The sequence below is a fragment of the Coregonus clupeaformis genome, chromosome 19, assembly GCF_020615455.1.
Source record: "Coregonus clupeaformis isolate EN_2021a chromosome 19, ASM2061545v1, whole genome shotgun sequence".
In the NCBI taxonomy this organism is placed as follows: Eukaryota; Metazoa; Chordata; class Actinopteri; order Salmoniformes; family Salmonidae; genus Coregonus; species Coregonus clupeaformis.
In genome coordinates, this window is record NC_059210.1 from 46,151,684 (window position 1) to 46,171,084 (window position 19,401).

General features: G+C 47.2%; 1 protein-coding gene across 1 annotated transcript in view; it reads left to right on the forward strand.

Moving 5' to 3' along the window:
• LOC121531214 (SH3 and multiple ankyrin repeat domains protein 3-like) overlaps positions 1–17,340 on the forward strand; it is a 159,458-nt gene extending 142,118 nt beyond the window's left edge. The window contains exons 16-23 of the mRNA XM_045204981.1: positions 497–577; positions 894–917; positions 2,991–3,121; positions 3,412–3,517; positions 3,637–4,175; positions 4,271–6,024; positions 6,169–6,456; positions 16,736–17,340. Coding sequence (XP_045060916.1) covers positions 497–577; positions 894–917; positions 2,991–3,121; positions 3,412–3,517; positions 3,637–4,175; positions 4,271–6,024; positions 6,169–6,456; positions 16,736–17,300 — 3,488 coding nt within the window. The 3' untranslated portion in view covers positions 17,301–17,340. The remainder of the gene's footprint in view (positions 1–496; positions 578–893; positions 918–2,990; positions 3,122–3,411; positions 3,518–3,636; positions 4,176–4,270; positions 6,025–6,168; positions 6,457–16,735) is intronic.
• The last annotated feature ends 2,061 nt before the right edge of the window (positions 17,341–19,401 follow it).

Here is a 19,401-nt window from a genome sequence, read left to right on the forward strand (position 1 = left end):
TAGGTGTTTGGTAGTGGTTGTGGACTTGCACAGATTAATAGTGAGCTGATCTGTAATAGTTAGTAGGCTATACGAGGGTCTTCAGGGTTTTTGGATGCTAGCGGAGATGAGTGTATGTGGACTGGTGTGGTGTGGTAGTGTATCAAGGGATTTCCGAGCTGTGGGTATTACAGTTATTTATTTCTCTTCCTCTGCCAATGCCACATGGCACAATGTACTCCCCACCGGAGTGTTGAGTGTTGTGTGTTTGTGAGTGTGTGTGTGAGTTTGTGAGTGTGTTTGTGTGACGGAGGGAAAGAGAGAAGGATGATCAAAAAGAGTGTGTCTACCCGCCTGAACAAGTCGTCCAGCTTTCCCCAAGTTGACCAGGGGAAGGCTGTGAAGACAGGATGGAGCCTCCGGCTGGGCCACGCTCGCAGGGCGCTGAGCAGCAGGGTCAAAGGGCCTTCCTCCTCACCCTCAACATCATCATCCTCACCCTGCGTTTTCTTCACAGCTCCACCGCCACCCAAGAGAGCACCCAGCACCACTTTGACACTCCGCTCCAAGTCCATGACCGCCGAACTGGAGGAACTGGGTTAGTGTGAGAACACACAGACGCAAACGTTCACACACTTGTACACAAACAAACACTCACATCTCCCCACTCTCTCTTTCTCTCTTTCTGTCCCTCTCTCCCCTATTCACTTAACCTTTCTGATTAAAATATGCTTCCTGCCTTCATACAACTTAGAACATCTATTTCTGACAGCATGATCTTTTCTTTCTCTTCACCTGTTGACATTTCTCTTTGACGCACTCAGGTACTCTCTGTCTCTCACACACACACACACACATATACCCTGACCCACATCGTTTTCTGTCCTCGTTGACATGATCTCTCTTTCACCAAGCTTCCGTCCGGAGGAGGAGAGGAGGTGAGTCCGAGTGGAGACCTGTTGAGGCATCATCAATTGCTTCTCTCTCTGAGCGTGTCAGACACACTGTTCATTATAGATGAAGCACGGCACAGCATGGGCACTGAGCTCTGAGTTAGTCAGTCAGTCAGGACCTGCTCCTCAATCTGGATGCTCCCAAAGATACGAGACTCAGACACTATACACCGTGCCTCCGATCCAACATAGTGAAGGTTTCTTTAGTTGTGTGATATGCTTGGTGTAATTGTCAACTGTAAATGTATTTGAACACATGTAGGCCTGCATGGATGTGTTGATATTGTGTGTAGATGTTGTGATATTTTCTAGTTTCTAGATGTCTGATAGGGACGAGGAGCTGTGCATTGTGTGTAAACACTCACAATTTGTCATGTAAAAAGCATTTTGGTCCATACAGTGAGGGAAAAAAGTATTTGATCCCCTGCTGATTTTGTACGTTTGCCCACTGACAAAGACATGATCAGTCTATAATTTTAATGGTAGGTTTATTTGAACAGTGAGAGACAGAATAACAACAACAAAATTCAGAAAAACGCATGTCAAAAATGTTATAAATTGATGTGCATTTTAATGAGGGAAATAAGTATTTGACCCCTCTGCAAAACATGACTTAGTACTTGGTGGCAAAACCCTTGTTGGCAATCACAGAGGTCAGATGTTTCTTGTAGTTGGCCACCAGGTTTGCACACATCTCAGGAGGGATTTTGTCCCACTCTTCTTTGCAGATCTTCTCCAAGTCATTAAGGTTTCGAGAATGTCGTTTGGCAACTCGAACCTTCAGCTCCCTCCACAGATTTTCTATGGGATTAAGGTCTGGAGACTGGCTAGGCCACTCCAGGACCTTAATGTGCTTCTTCTTGAGCCACTCCTTTGTTGCCTTGGCCGTGTGTTTTGGGTCATTGTCATGCTAGAATACCCATCCACGACCCATTTTCAATGCCCTGGCTGAGGGAAGGAGGTTCTCACCCAAGATTTGATGGTACATGGCCCCGTCCATCGTCCCTTTGATGCAGTGAAGTTGTCCTGTCCCCTTATCAGAAAAACACCCCCAAAGCATAATGTTTCCACCTCCATGTTTGATGGTGGGCATGGTGTTCTTGGGGTCATAGTTAGCATTCCGCCTCCACCAAAGACGGCGAGTTGAGTTGATGCCAAAGAGCTCCATTTTGGTCTCATCTGACCACAACACTTTCACCCAGTTCTCCTCTGAATCATTCAGATGTTCATTGGCAAACTTCAGACGGCCCTGTATATGTGCTTTCTTGAGCAGGGGGACCTTGCGGGCGCTGCAGGATTTCAGTCCTTCACGGCGTAGTGTGTTACCAATTGTTTTCTTGGTGACTATGGTCCCAGCTGCCTTGAGATCATTGACAAGATCCTCCCGTGTAGTTCTGGGCTGATTCCTCACCGTTCTCATGATCATTGCAACTCCACAATGTGAGATCTTGCATGGAGCCCCAGGCAGAGGGAGATTGACAGGTCTTTTGTGTTTTTTCCATTTGCGAATAATCGCACCAACTGTTGTCACCTTCTCACCAAGCTGCTTGGCGATGGTCTCGTAGCCCATTCCAGCGTTGTGTAGGTCTACAATCTTGTCCCTGACATCCTTGGAGAGCTCTTTGGACTTGGCCATGGTGGAGAGTTTGGAATCTGATTGATTGATTGCTTCTGTGGACATGTGTCTTTTATACAGGTAACAAGCTGAGATTAGGAGCACTCCCTTTAAGAGTGTGCTCCTAATATCAGCTCGTTACCTGTATAAAAGACACCTGGGAGCCAGAAATCTTTCTGATTGGGAGGGGGTCAAATACTTATTTCCCTCATTAAAATGCAAATCAATTTATAACATTTTTGACATGCATTTTTCTGGATTTTTTTGTTGTTATTCTGTCTCTCACTGTTCAAATAAACCTACCATTAAAATTATAGACTGATCATTTCTTTGTCAGTGGGCAAACGTACAAAATCAGCAGGGGATAAAATACTTTTTTCCCTCACTGTACATGCTGTGTAGCTGTATTCAGACTGTGTGTTGTCTGTGTGATCCCTGTACAGAAAGGCTCGATGAGATGCTAGCGTCCCAGGAGCCTGTGATGTTACGTTCCCAGCCCACAGAGGCCGACTACAGAGCTGCTACTGTCAAACAGAGACCTACCGGCAGGAGAATCACACAATCAGAGATCAGTGTGAGTATATAAACACACACATGCGCAGAAACAAATAGATGCACTCTCTCTCTCCCACCCACGCACTCACACAAACATACACATCTGAACACACATTCTCACATATACATACATTCACATACACAGGCCAACCCTGGTGGCACAGAGACCTACTAGCCACAGAATAATATCAGCATATACAACCTCCCACACACTCACATACACTACATTTTGTTTTGTATAAAATGTTTCTGAAACCTATGTATATTTCTCTGTGTGTGTGTGTTTGTGGGTGTATGTGTGTGTTGCAGTCGTTGTTTGAGAGGCAGGGCATGGCATTACATGGTGGGCTCCACCCAGGGATGGAAAGGGCTCATATGCAGCTGCCTAGAGGGATGTCCAGGACCAAGTCATTCGGTAACACCTTTCACCTTTAGTACAGTACTTAGTCAATAACTTGACAACTGTAGTGCAGCATCTTTGTACTGCTTTAGGCTTTCTATCTCTCTCTGACCTTTTACCCCTGACCTCTCCAGGTGCGACTGAGGAGGACCGTCTGTCGGTGTTGGCTGGAGAACACCGTTTCCCCCGGAGCTCCTCCATGACGGAGAGCCTCCGAGACCACTCCCACTCCCATTCTATCCCGCCCCCTCCCCAGACCGCACCCCCTCCTCCCCCCTCCCTCTACCACTTGGACACTGGCCCTCCTGCCTTCTGCCCCCCTCCTCCCCCTGCCAGGGGTCATGGTCAGGGTCATGACCCTGGAGGTCGTTCCAGCTTCAAGCCCTCCTCCCTGGACCTGGACCGGCCCTATGACCCATCGCCCCGCCAGTCCTCCCATGCCGAACGCCAGAAGAAGGCAAGGTCAATGATTATTCTACAAGACTCCTCCCACTTACCCGTGGAGCCCACCGACATCCCCCGCCCCTCCGCCTCCGCTACACCACCAGATCGAATCAAACGGAAAGGCCGGGTGATTGACAACCCGTACGCCAATGTGGGCCAGTTTAGTATTGGACTGTACACACCCACCAAGCCCCAGCGCAAGAAGAGTCCTCTGGTGAAACAGCTACAGGTAGGTTATTCTAGTTATTCTGATTATTGTTAATATAGCAAGTGAACAAAATGTATTTTGAAGTTTCTAATTTATTGTCCTCTCTACCCCTCCAGGTGGAGGACGCACAGGAGAGAGCCAGCATCGCCTTGGCCGCTGCCCACTCACGAGAGACCTCCCCCTCTGGTCGACACACACACACCCACAGCCACACACACACCAGCCGGGCTGACTACTACCAGCAGCAGCTGATGGTGGAGCGCGAGCGTATACGTCTCCAGGGAGAGGCTTTGCTGCAGGGGAAAGGGCCTTTCGCTGCCGCTATCGCTGGCGCCGTGAAGGACCGAGAGCGCCGTTTAGAGGAGCGGAGGAAATCCACAGTCTTCCAGTCGGTGGGAACCATGGAGGGGGGGTCGGGGTCCAACCCTGAGCCCCCCTCCTACACCACATCTCGCTCCATCGATGAGCGCTTGCTCAGCAGAGAACTGGGCCAACTGCCACCCCCCGCCCTGGCCCTGCGCCCCTCACCTGGCGGCACTACCTTCATCCACCCACTCACAGGGAAGCCCCTGGACCCTAACTCGCCCCTTGCTCTTGCGCTGGCCGCAAGGGAGCGGGCACTTACCTCCCAGAGCCAGTCCCCCGCCAGCAGCCCTGAGCCCAGGACTAAACAGGACAGGGCTGGTGTTGGAGGTCAGGGGGCTTCGCTTTTCATCGACAGCCAGACCAAAGAGCCGAAGCCTGGGGACGGGAGGCCGGGGTCGCCCCAGGCTGGTAAATCCCAGTGGGGAGTGTCATCACCCGCCTTGCTTCGCCAGGAGATGGAGGGAAGAGGGCAGGAGAGGAAGGAGGAGAGGAGAACGGAGGATAAAAAGAGAGTGTTGATCAGTATCATGGACACATCACAACAGAAGACAGCTGGACTAATCATGGTCCATGCCACCAGTAACGGCCAGGCTGTGGGGCTGGGACCACGGCTGGAGCAAACCCCCACCTCCCCAGCCACCGAGCCCAGTAAACTCTCCCTCAGTCGGGCTCAGTCGCCCAGCCCCTCTGCTTCTCAGTCCCAGCCCCAGACCCAGGCCCAGGGCACCTCCAGCCCAGCCCAGGCTCCCCTGGCCCAGGGCAGTTCAGAGGAAGATGTGGAGCCCTACACAGTGAGCCTACCTCCAGCCATGCTGTCCTCCAGTGATGAAGAGACCAGAGAGGAGCTGAAGAAGATTGGGGTGCTCCCACCTCCGGATGAGTTCGCCAACGGGTTGCTGGCCAATTCACAAGCCCAGGCCCAAGCCCAAGCCCAGGGGATCCCTGTACCCCAGTCTAAATCCACCACCTCCCCCACAACCCCTACCATCCCTACTCCCCTCACCCCTTCCACCACCACCCCAACCTCCAGCCTGACCCCCACCTCCAGCTTGACCCCCATCCAACCCCAGGGCCCTCCTCTCCAGCCTACCCCCGGAGGAGCAGTCGTCTCAGGGAAACCCTCGTACCCGGACCAGCCCCATCCTCCAGCCCTGCTGGCTGAGTCGGGTTCAGCAGCAGACTCTGGTGTGGAGGAGCCAGACACACGCAGCTCCAGTGAGAGAGAGCGAGACCACCACCTGGAGACCACTAGCACTGTGTCCACCGTCTCCAGCATGTCCACTCTGTCCTCGGAGAGTGGCGAGCCCGCCGACACACACACCTCCTACGCTGATGGGCAGACCTTTGTGCTCGACAAGCCGCCAGTGCCTCCCAAGCCCCGGCTCAAGTCCCACATTGGAGGCAGTAAAGGCCCGGTCACCTTCAGGGACCCGCTGCTGAAGCAGAGCTCTGACAGCGAGCTGTTATCCCAGCAGCAGGCGGCTGCTCTAGCTGCAGCAGCGGCCGGAGGGGCAGGGCTGGGGCATGGAGGCCTGGGGTCTGGAGGCCTGGGGCATGGAGGCCTGGGGTCTGGAGGACTGGGGCATGGAGGACTGGGGCATGGAGGACTGGGGCATGGAGGCCTGGGGTCAGGCTCTATATCTGGCCTGGCGGGAGGCCCCGGGAGGCCCCGCTACCTCTTCCAGAGGAGGTCCAAGCTTTGGGGTGACCAGATGGAGGTTCGAGGACCCGGGGTGGGGTTAGGGATGGGAAGTCTGGGGAGTCTAGGGGGGTTGGGGTTGGGGCTGGGGGGTGAGGAGGGGGGGAAACCATCAGTGATGGGGGAACTGAGTACCAGATTGCAGCAGCTGAATAAGGATACCAGGTCACTGGGGGAGGAGGAGCCACTGGGGGCGTCGCTGGACCCTGGGAGGAAGTCCCCTGTGACAGGCGCCAGGTAAGACAGGACAGAGGGAGGCTAACTGAACATTACATTTACATTTGAGATTTTAGTCATTTAGCAGACGCTCTTCTCCAGAGCGACATACAGTTAGTGAGTGCATACATTTTCATACTGGCCCCCCATGGGAAACGAACCCACAACCCTGGCGTTGCAAGCGCCATGCTCTACCAACTGAGCTACATGGCCAAAACATCCTTAGGCCCTATTCAAGTACTTTAAAATGCATCATTCTTTCCTCCCTTCCTTGAAGTAATCAAGAATCAAGAAGGAATCCAACACCATTTGGTTGGTTGAAGGCAAGGTTCCATTAGGCTACACAGCTTTTACAAATCCACTCAGCTGTAACTGTTCAAATAGTTCCACATTCAGTGATAAAATATTGAATTCTAATGATCACTGCTGGGTGTGTTGTGCATGGTTTTCTCTCTCCCATGACAAAGTATGCCACTGCTGCCATATCCCCTGCACAGCCGACTGCAGTGGTAAGTAAGAGGGACTGAGGATAGAAGACACGCTTAGCCAATGGTATAATGCTAGCATTAGTTTTCCTTAGCAATGCTAGGTCAAACAGGCCCTTTCATTAGCTATCCCCATCCCTCTCCCCATCCGGTATTAGCATAGCAATATCAAGGTGGGGTAATAGTGTTAGAGTTGAGGTTCTTCTTAGACATGTTGGTGTGGAACCTTCCATCAGAATGCAGCTTCCATCCATGATTGTTTAACACACCATTTTAAAAGCAGAAGGGCTTTGGAAGAACATTTGTATTTTTGTGGGGTTTCTTTTTTTCATTGTTCTACTGAAAGTCCTTTGTATTCCTACAGATGTGACAAGGACACGGAAGAGAGTAAACCTTAAGTTTATAGGCTCTAGGGTAAACCCAAACTCATTTTATATTTTTTTCCTAACCAGCCTAACAACTAACCCCATGGGAATGGAATAACCCTACTTACATTTTCAGATTTTTTTATTTGTATTTATCAAACTGCCATGTCAGTTGTTTCCTTGTTTGCATGATCCACTTCCTGACCTCTCGACCAATAAAATGAGACATCAGGCTCATTGTACAGTAACTAGTTAATCACTTCCTGTGGAGGGCCATAAAACATGACTACGTGTAATTCCAAATATAACTTATGTACTGTATACATTTAGTACTGTATCTCTCTGAGACTCCACCATTATAATGTAAAATGTATACAGTATATTTTCAGTAACTGATTGGAGATTTAAATATTTTTTTGTGTAGCTCTTTAAAGATGTACAATGTACAGTACATTTTCTCTCATTAAGACTGCTAAGTCTAGACTGAGTAAACCTCAGATCATCTCAAATAATTGTATGATGTAATTCTGTACAGTACAGAGATTATAGGCCACCTGGAACATGCTGAGTTCTACGCTCTGTTCTCAGTTTCCATGGTGACAGCATTGGCCTGCCATCCACAGTCGCCTTTGTTGTATCTAGTCAGTAAATCAGCTCTAAATCTAATAACAGTCAATAAAACACTGTGTGTGTGCATGCACATGTGTGTGCTGGGTTGGTCGGTCGGTCAGTCGGTGGAAACAAGGTAACACAGGACCTGGAGGCATGCACTTCCTGAACGCTTCTTCTCATTTCTACACACACTCACCTCTGACATTTAGGCACTGACCTATGACCCTGCCAGCTGACCCCCTCCACACACGGCTCCCTTTCTCCTATGTGCAGTGTTCAGCTGGAGTGGGTAGAAGTTGCCTCTAACCACTGATACTGGATCAAATAGTTGTTTAACACCAAATAGTTTAAGTTACGGATTGGGGGTAGGGTAATCTGATCCTAGATCTGTGGTTATGGTTAACATCTATCTCAAGCTCTCTCCTTAGATTGCTACCATCTCTCTCCTTTTTGCCAGCAACCACGTTCACACTCTCCTTACACTATGGTCTTCTGACTGCTTAAAGTGCTAGTACAACCCAAAATTCTGTCAGATGTCTTATACCAAATAATGAATGGAGACTTCTCCTGATGCATATACAATAGCAGGATCTACACATATTGTATATAAAATAATCTATACAATATAACTACATAAATGTTGATTATGGACTACACAACTTTTAGCCTGACTTTTTAGGTATAAAAACATCTGACATTTTTCTGGAGTGAACTATTCCTTTAACATTCAGAGACGATTGGGCTACATGAATGATCCCTCCCACCTCCTCAATCAGCTTCAAGCACATCAGCAGAGATACAGTGGGGTGAACTGTCGCCTACTGTAGAAATATTAATGCACATTTGCTTACATTAATGTGCTTTAGTTGTTTTTATTAGTTTGGAGTTCCTTGTTTTAGTAGCCTATTATATCTTATGTTGATAATATAATGAATAGTGATTGTTTGATGTAGGTAGGGGATAGTGGCTATAGAGTATAAAATAGTTTAGATGTAGTTAGTTAGTGTGGGGCTTAGTTGACCAGCCTTATGAGTAGCAATAGTCTTCTATCAGCAGTCTTCGGATGCATCTGAATAGTCTAAAATGGATTCCTCTCCTCACCTCCTCCCCTTAATCTGCACTGAACTGATCTGAACAGGTCAAAGCAACATGAGGGATGCCTACTTGGAATTCACTTTCACCTGTCCAGTTCTTTCATATGATGCGGTGACTATTAAGTAAATAAAGGAAGAGGAAAGCGAGAAGAAAATAAGTGATTTTAGGACTATTGAGATGGAACCCTGATGCCTGTGTTTGTCTACTGAGCAGGAGGACCAGTTATGACTACCAGTACCACCCTGACCTGGTTGTGGATAGGATCAGTAATGGCGGCCTGCGAGCTCGCCTCAACTCTCTCTCCCTGAAGCTCAGCAATGTTCTCAGATAAGGTGCTGAGGGACACTACTATTATATCATTTTATAGAGTAGCTATGGTTAGTCATATAGCATAGCAAAGCAAATGTGTTGGATATTTCACCATGTGTTTGAAGTAAGTATCACATACCGTCAACTCAACCAATCCCAGAGCTGGACTTCACCTATATTCCCTCATAGCGTGATGTCACGTGTCATGTGACAGAGTGTTCTGATTGGCCCACTCCTCTCTCTCAGTTAATTTCACTCATCTTGACCTTATCCAATCAAAATCAAGCCCTCTGCTTCGTCCCGCCCCCAACGTCATCCGATACTTATTATTCTACTGACTTTTCCTTTCTTTTCAGTTTAAATTAAGGAAAAGCAGAAATTATGCACATCATTATTCTTTCTCTCTCTTCCTCCCTCTCATTCTTCACACAGTTGCAGAACTCACTCGTGTGATTTCTGTGGTGTGATCACTCACTCAGTGTTCCTCCATACATTTAACACCATCCCCTGTCTGTCCCATTCAAATGTATCCATACCGCCACAAAAGCTATATGTCTCATTCATTCATGTCCACTCATGTTGTCATAGCTTTAGCTGGTTCAGGAAGTCATGGTTGTCATTGGTTTGAGTTGTGGTCTTGGTCTTCTGTTCTTCTCTGATCTTTGATATATGTTACATATGTTTCTGTTTGATATCAGTGATTGTGTTGGGGATGGCATTAGTCCACTGACTAGTTACTTATCACACACTACACTATACACTTTACTCTACACTACCGGTTAAAGGTTTTACAACACCTACTCATTCAAGGGTTTTTCTTTATTTTTACTATTTTCTACATTGTAGAATAATAGTGAAGACATCAAAACTATGAAATAACACATATGGAATCATGTAGTAACCAAAAAAAAGTGCTAAACAAATCAAAATATATTTTATATTTGAGATTCTTCAAATAGCCACCCTTTGCCTTGATGACAGCTTTGCACACGCTTGGCATTCTTTCAACCAGCTTCATGAGGTAGTCACCTGGAATGCATTTCAATTAACAGGTGTGCCTTCTTAAAAGTTAGTTTGTGGAATTTCTTTCCTTCTTAATGCGTTTGAGACAATCAGTTGTGTTGTGACAAGGTAGTGGGGGTATACAGAAGATAGTCCTATTTGGTAAAAGACCAAGTCCATATTATGGCAAGAACAGCTCAAATAACAAAGAAAAACGACAGTCCATCATCACTTTAAGACATGAAGGTCAGTCAATACGGAACATTTCAAGAACTTTGAACGTTTCTTCAAGTGCAGTCGCAAAAACCATCAAGTGCTGTGATGAAACTGGCTCTCATGAGGACCGCCACAGGAATGGAAGACTCAGAGTTACCTCTGCTGCAGAGGATAAGTTCATTAGAGTTACCAGCCTCAGAAATTGCAGCCCAAATAAATGCTTCACAGAGCTCAAGTAACAGACACATCTCAACATCAACTGTTCAGAGGAGACTGTGTGAATCAGGCCTTCATGGTCGTATTGCTGCAAAGAAACCACTACTAAAGGACACCAATAAGAAGAAGAGACTTGCTTGGGCCAAGAAACACGAGCAATGGACATAAGACCGGTGGAAATTTGTGCTTTGATCTGTAGTCCAAATTTGAGATTTTTGGTTCCAACCGCCATGTCTTTGTGAGATGCGATGTTTAAAATTCAAGGCACACTTAACCAGCATGGCTACCACAGCATTCTGCAGCGATACACCATCCCATCTGGTTTGGGCTTAGTGGGACTATCATTTGCTTTTCAACAGGACAATGACCCAACACACCTCCAGGCTGTGTAAGGACTATTTTACCAAGAAGGAGCGTGATGGAGTGCTGCATCAGATGACCTGGCCTCCACAATCCCCCGACCTCAACCAAATTGAGATGGTTTGGGATGAGTCGGACCGCAGAGTGAAGGAAAAGCAGCCAACAAGTGCTCAGCATATGTGGGAACTCCTTCAAGACTGTTGGAAAAGCATTTCAGGTGAAGCTGGTTGAGAGAATGCCAAGAGTGTGCAAAGCTGTCATCAAGGCAAAGGGTGGCTATTTGAAAATATATTTTGATTTGTTTAACACTTTTTTGGTTACTACATGATTCCATATGTGTTATTTCATAGTTTTGATGTCTTCACTATTATTCTACAATGTAGAAAATAGTACAAATAAATGAGTAGGTGTTCTATATTGTACATTACTATGAGTCTCCATAACCTGAGTTTAAACCCAGGAGACTCTTGCCATTCATCCTGTTTCTTGTTGTTTTATTTTGTTGTCATCCCTGTTTGTTTGTAGTCTTTATTATTTTGTTCAGTGTTTGAGATGTGAATAGTGTTCTCATTTCTCTCTCATGTGGCCTGCTGGACTCATCGGGTTCTGATTTACTCAAGTCTGCTGCTGTTGTCATGTCAAACACACACACACACATACACCATACATGAACACACACTAACACACGCACCATACACATAAACACACACACACCCACACACTAACACACACACGCACCATGCATGCACAAACACAAACACACAAACATTGGCTTGACATGGCCAGCGGAGTTGTCTAAAGCAGCCAGGTGTGACTAACTGGCTACGTCTCATGGACTGATGCTAACATTCTCTCCCATTGCTCTCTCTCTGCTCACCTTGCATGCTCCGCCCGCTGCTCTGATCTGATTGGTCTAGAACTGACTGTACGCCCAGGAGGGCATGACGACTGTGTAAGTGCGCATGGAGTTCATGTCATCTCACTCCGCCTACCTCTGTAGCTACCAACTCTCTTACCTCTTAAACCCATGCCACATAGCACTCTCCCAACACACACACACAAAGACATACACAAATGCATTGGCTGTTCTCCACCCTCCCCTTAACCCCTCACTCTCTCCTCTCATTCCTGCGGTATTGACTGTTCTCCACCCTCCCCTTAACCCCTCACTCTCTCCTCTCATTCCTGCGGTATTGGCTGTTCTTCACCTCAAAGCCCTCAGGCCTCACACTGCACGGTGATTTAACAGGGTCAAACATAGATAATATTAGTAATGGTTTGATTATTTGTCTAATACTGCACACAGAGTACAATCCGTAGTGAGGGAAAGCACTGGGATGTAGTATGAATACGTTACTTTGCACATCATCTGCAGTGTGAGGACTGAGCTAGTGTTGTAGCTGCCATAGCTCTCTCCTTTCTTTCCCATAGAGGATACAATTTTTTTCTCCCATACAGAGCCCTACCCCTGTCTATTGTAGAGCAATAGAGACATGACCCTTACTCTTACTGCATGCATGGTCAGCTTTTTGACCCAAAATGTGCTGACACAAGCAAATAATGTTCACTCCTTTTATTTGTGTATGTGTGCGTGTGTTCTTGTTTGTGTGTGTGGTTGAAGATATGGCCAGGTTTTGACCAATTATGCTACAGCTCTGTCATTTGTTGGAGGTTACAGTAGGCTTGTATCATGTTCCTGTGACAGGACAGAACCACAAACACCCTCCATCACACATCCACATGGCTTTATACATGGCCATTAAAGAAACGCATGCCATTTCATGTCTATTTGGGAGTCAGGGTAAGGGTTTTAAGAGGGCATATGGTTTCCATATCAAAGTGAGTTCAAAGTAGAGTTTAAAAATTGACATCTGAGAAGCTGTCCTCTCATGCTGGGTGTCAGGAACAGTTTCTGAGTCTCTATAGAGTTAAGAATGGCCACTAGTGAAACTGCACCAGTTTCTGGGTCCCGTCTGTGAGACTGGAGCTACCATGCTGGCTGACATGACAGTTTCTGAGTCTCAGTGGGATTTAGAATGGGCATCAGTGAAACTGAGCAATGGGAGCCAGGGAAATGCTGATGAGGACTCTGAGTCTGAGAGGACAACTCGCATGGCAATGAGACGGAATGAAGTTTCACTGAAGTCATTTACAAAAGAGAGAAGGAAAGGGAGTGAGAGATCGAAAGAGAGTGATGAGCAGAGCTACTCTCAGTGATTGCGCTGTCAAAGTGAGCTTAGTGTTGCTGGATCATCTTCCACTAGCTAGACGGTATGCAGCTCTCGTGTCTCATGCGCTCCATATGCGAGAGAGAGAGAGAGAGAGAGAGAGAGAGAGAGAGAGAGAGAGAGAGAGAGAGAGAGAGAGAGAGAGAGAGAGAGAGAGAGAGAGAGAGAGAGAGAGAGAGAGAGAGAGAGAGAGAGAGAGAGAGAGAGAGAGAGAGAGAGAGAGAGAGAGAGAGAGAGAGAGAGAGAGAGAGAGAGAGAGAGAGAGAGAGAGAGAGAGAGAGAGAGAGATACAGTGCCTTTATAAAGTATTCACACCCCTTCACTTTTTCCACATTTTGTTGTGTTACAGCCTGAAATGTAGATTTTTGTAACTGGCCTACACACAATACCCCATAATGTCAAAGTTTTTTACTAATTAAAAATGAAAAGCTGAAATGTCTTGAGTCAATAAGTATTCAACCCCTTTGTAATGGCAAGCCTAAATAAGTTCAGGAGTAAATATTTGCTTAACAAGTCACATACAGTGGGGAGAACAAGTATTTGATACACTGCCGATTTTGCAGGTTTTCCTACATACAAAGCATGTAAAGGTCTGTAATTTTTATCATAGGTACACTTCAACTGTGAGAGACGGAATCTAAAACAAAAATCCAGAAAATGACATTGTATGATTTTTAAGTAATTAAAATTGCATTTTATTGCATGACATAAGTATTTGATACATCAGAAAAGCAGAACTTAATATTTGGTACAGAAACCTTTGTTTGCAATTACAGAGATCATACGTTTCTTGTAGGTCTTGACCTGGTTTGCACACACTGCAGCAGGGATTTTGGCCCACTCCTCCATACAGACCTTCTCCAGATCCTTCAGGTTTCGGGGCTGTCGCTGGGCAATATGGACTTTCAGCTCCCTCCAAAGATGTTCTATTGGGTTCAGGTTTGGAGACTGGCTTGGCCACTCCAGGACCTTGAGATGCTTCTTACGGAGCCACTCCTTAGTTGCCCTGGCTGTGTGTTTCGGGTCGTTGTCATGCTGGAAGACCCAGCCACGACCCATCTTCAATGCTCTTACTGAGGGAAGGAGGTTGTTGGCCAAGATCTCGCGATACATGGCCCCATCCATCCTCCCCTCAATACGGTGCAGTCGTCCTGTCCCCTTTGCAGAAAAGCATCCCCAAAGAATGATGTTTCCACCTCCATGCTTCACGGTTGGGATGGTGTTCTTGGGGTTGTACTCATCCTTCTTCTTCCTCCAAACACGGCGAGTGGAGTTTAGACCAAAAGCTCTATTTTTGTCTCATCAGACCACATGACCTTCTCCCATTCCTCCTCTGGATCATCCAGATGGTCATTGGCAAACTTCAGACGGGCCTGGACATGCGCTGGCTTGAGCAGGGGGACCTTTGCGTGCGCTGCAGGATTTTAATCCATGACGGCGTAGTGTGTTACTAATGGTTTTCTTTGAGACTGTGGTCCCAGCTGTGTGTTGATCAGGTCATTGATCAGGTCATCCGTGTAGTTCTGGGCTGATCCCTCACCTTCCTCATGATCATTGATGCCCCACGAGGTGAGATCTTGCATGGAGCCCCAGACCGAGGGTGATTGACAGTCATCTTGAACTTCTTCCATTTTCTAATAATTGCGCCAACAGTTGTTGCCTTCTCACCAAGCTGCTTGCCTATTGTCCTGTAGCCCATCCCAGCCTTGTGCAGGTCTACAATTTTATCCCTGATGTCCTTACACAGCTCTCTGGTCTTGGCCATTGTGGAGAGGTTGGAGTCTGTTTGATTGAGTGTGTGGACAGGTGTCTTTTATACAGGTAACGAGTTCAAACAGGTGCAGTTAATACAGGTAATGAGTGGAGAACAGGAGGGCTTCTTAAAGAAAAACTAACAGGCCTGTGAGAGCCGTAATTCTTACTGGTTGGTAGGTGATCAAATACTTATGTCATGCAATAAAATGCAAATTAATTACTTAAAAATCATACAATGTGATTTTCTGGATAAAAATTACAGACCTCTACATGCTTTGTAAGTAGGAAAACCTGCAAAATCGGCAGTGTATCAAATACTTGTTCTCCCCACTGTAATTAGTTGCATGGACTCTGTTGGTGACTTTAAAACAGTTAGAGTATAATATATGTGATAGGAGAACACTGAGCATGGATCAACATCATTGTAGTTACTCCACAATACTAGCCTAATTGACAAGTAATAATGCAAAACATGTGGCAAAGCAATTAACATTTGTCCTGAATACAAAGTGTTATGTTTGGGGCAAATCCAATACAACACATTAATGTACCACTCTATATTTTCCAGCATAGTGGTGGCTGCATCATGTTATGGGCATGCTTGTAATGGTGAAGGACTGGGGAATTTTCAGGATAAAAAATTAGCTAAGGACAGGCAAAATCCAAGAGGAAAACCTGGTTCAGTCTGCTTTCCACCAGACACTGGGAGATTAATTCCAGCAGGACAATAACCTAAAACACAAGGCCAAATCTACACTAGTTGCTTACCAAGAAAACAGTGAATGTTCCTGAGTGGCCGAGTTACAGTTTTGACTTAAATCTACTTGAAAATCTATGGCAAGACCTGAAAATGGTTGTCTAGCAATGATCAACAACCAATTTAACAGAGCTTGAAGAATTTTGAAAATAATAATCGGTGTTGCACAATCCAGGTGTTCAGAGCTCTTAGAGACTTACCCAGAAAGACTCACAGCTGTAATTGCTGCCAAACGTGCTTCTACAAAATATTGACTCAGGGGTGTGAATACTAATGTAAATGAGATATTTCAGTATTTCATTTTCAATAAATTTGCTAAAATTCTACAAACATGTTTTCACTTCATCATTATTGGGTATTGTGTGTAGATGGATGAGAGAGAAAAAATAAATTTAATCCATTTTGAATTCAGGCTGTAACGCAACAACATTTGGAATAAGTCAAGGGGTATGAATTCTTTCTGAAGGCACTGTTGAACACATTCTTGCTCTGTCATATGCTTTACCATGTTCCAGTGTGTTCCTCTCTCCTGACCCCAAGGGGAGTGGGCCATCCTGTATTAGGCCTTTAAGTCATGATCCAACTGAACAGTTGAAAATACTGAAGCTTTTGATCTTGCTGTGAGTTTAACTAGCTTGCTCTCACTAACAGTCACTAACCCTGCAGCCCACACTGAGTGGCTCGATGTTTCAAAGGCTCAACAGATCAAATGGCTCTTTCTACTTGTGTGAAGCTTTATAGATAAAAACACTGATGTTGTTGTAATATCTCTTTACCTCTCTCTTTCTTTTTCTACATCCCATTGCGCTTGTTCTCTCTGTATCTTTCTTTCTCTGTATCCCTCTCACCCTCTTCCCCTCCTAACCTCCCTCTCTTTCCATCTTTCTCTCTCTCCTCCAGACTTTTCAGCAGTCTAGGAGAGCTCCACACCATTTCCCAGAGAAGCTACGGCACCACCTACACCATCCGGCCCGGCAGCCGCTTTCCCGTTACACGCCGCACACCAAGCCCTGGCTCGAGCTCCCCGGATCGGGGTGACCCCCTCAGTCGACTCTCAGGCTTCGGCCTACCCACTTCACCCACCACGCCGCACCACACCATCCTCAAGTCGTCCAGCCTCAGCCTGCATCATGAGCCCAAAGAGGTGCGCTTCGTTATGAGGAGCTCCAGCGCCAGGTCCCGCTCCCCCTCCCCGTCCCCTTGTCACTCCCCCGGGCTGGGCTCGCCCCTCCTGGCCCTCAGGCCCTTCCACCAGAAGCCCCTCCACCTGTGGAACAAGTACGACGTTGGAGACTGGCTGGAGAGCATCAACCTGGGGGAGCACAGGGCCGGCTTTCAGGAGCACGAAATCGAGGGCTCGCACCTCCCGGCACTCACCAAGGACGACTTCGCTGAGCTGGGAGTGACGCGCGTGGGACACCGCATGAACATCGAACGAGCACTAAAACAACTACTGGAGAGCTGACCCCTGCCCTGAGAGAGAGAGCGGGAGATGGAGAGGGAGAGAGAGGGAGAGAGAGAGAGAGAGAGAGAGATGGAGAAGAGAGGAGAGAGAGAGAGAGAGAGAGAGAGAGAGAGAGAGAGAGAGAGAGAGAGAGAGAGAGAGAGAGAGAGAGAGAGAGAGAGAGAGAGAGAGAGAGAGAGAGAGAGAGAGAGAGAGAGAGAGAGAGAGAGAGAGATTTAAATAATCTTTATTGGGTCTGGGAGCCCACCACACAAATACTCATACAAAACCGTATTTACACATCAATTAAAAACACAACTCCAATTCCTCCTCCACAGTAACTGAACACAACAGCGTCTGAATGCCCCATATACTCATAAACAGATCAATATTGTTGACCAGTTTGTAATAGGCAAACTCAATTCTTAGTCTTGCTGCCAACATTCCCTCCAGCATTCCCACCACATCCACAGACCCCTGTCCCCGAATACTGTTCTTTCGGGTCTTCCATATGGCTAATTTTGCTGCCCCTAACACAAAATTAAGCAACAAAACTACAGCTTTCTGACTAAACCTGTACTTTGGCCCCAATATGTACAGTTGGGAAGAGAAAACCTCTCCCAGAGCTGAGAACCAATTAGTGATCAGGTCAATCATCCCGACCAACCTGGGACACTGTAAAAACAGATGTGCCAGAGTTTCAGGTTCAGCACAGAATGGACACTCCTCCCCAACAGTAGGATCCAGGTGTACCAGATACATGTTAGTGGCTATGGCTCCATGTATTATCCTCCATTGGAGGTCAGCTGTCCTCTTATCAATAGGCAGTTTGTATAGTGTTCGCCAACAGCCTTTTGGGGAGGCACCTGGACCAAGCACACCCGCCCACCTCGTCGATTTTACCCCTTCCAGGGAAGAGGCATGGGACACCTTTACACATATTCTGTACATGGCCTTCTTTCCCACCTCCTTGAACTCCCCCAGCTCCGGGGTATCGAAGGAAAGCAGCATCCCCACGTCCTCCTCGAATGCCCCCGCCGCAGCACTAACAATCAGTGCAGGGAACACATAATCCAGACCCTCCTTCCACCGATCAGAATTGGAAGTGTCAGTCACATACTGCAGATGAAGTACTGGCAAGGAATCACAGACCTCAGCGACGACCTTCCTCAGTAGGCGAGACGATCGGATCCCCGCTCTTTCTCCCAGCTCCTCCAACGACCTATTCCTGTTCCACATCAGATGACCCAGCTTAGTACACCCCACGCCTAACAGGCATGAACGTAGGCTAGCTGAACCCAGAACACGGGACTGGATGGCAGTGTTGTGAAAAAGAGGCTCTTCAAAAAGCCACATCCCCTGGTGGCGTGCAGGCCTTACGGGACTTGACCAGAACTCTCCAAGCCTGCATAACAGACTCATAAAATGGAGTCAGGCCAGGCAACTCACCCCCTCCAGCTTTAAGAGGAAAAGATGCTTGTCTAAGCCCAAACAGCCCGCTCTCCTCATCAATGCGTAGGCTGTGTCAACCCAGCTAGAACCGTCACTGTACAACAGTCTCTGGGCTGCTTGAAGCCGGAAAGCCATGATCCTGGAAGAAATGTCCACCAGGCCTTGCCCACCCTCGTGCAGTGGCAGGTACAGGGCTGAAGCTTTAATCCAATGTTGTCCAGACCAGAAGAAGTTGACAAGGGTCCTCTGAAGCTCTTGTATCAGACCCTTTGGTGGCTGTAAAATCATTAGTCTGTGCCACAGGGTAGAGGCAGCTAGGTTATTAGCTACCAGTACCCTTCCCCTATAAGACAGCTGGGGCAGCACCCATTTCCATCTTGACAGTCTGGCACACACTTTCTCCACTACACCCTCCCAGTTCTTTTTCTGAAAGACATCGGAGCCTAGAAAAACCCCCAAAGTCTTCATCCCATCTCTGCCCCACTGAAGCCCCCCTGGTAACCGTGGAGCGGACCCCATCTGAAGCTGGCCTGCCCACAGCGCTTCACTCTTTCCCCAATTGACTCTAGCTGAGGAGGCCCCCTCATACACCTTTAAGGCGTCTGAGAGAACCTTAACATCCTCACCCCCTGTAATAAAAACTGTCACGTCATCTGCATACGCAGACAGT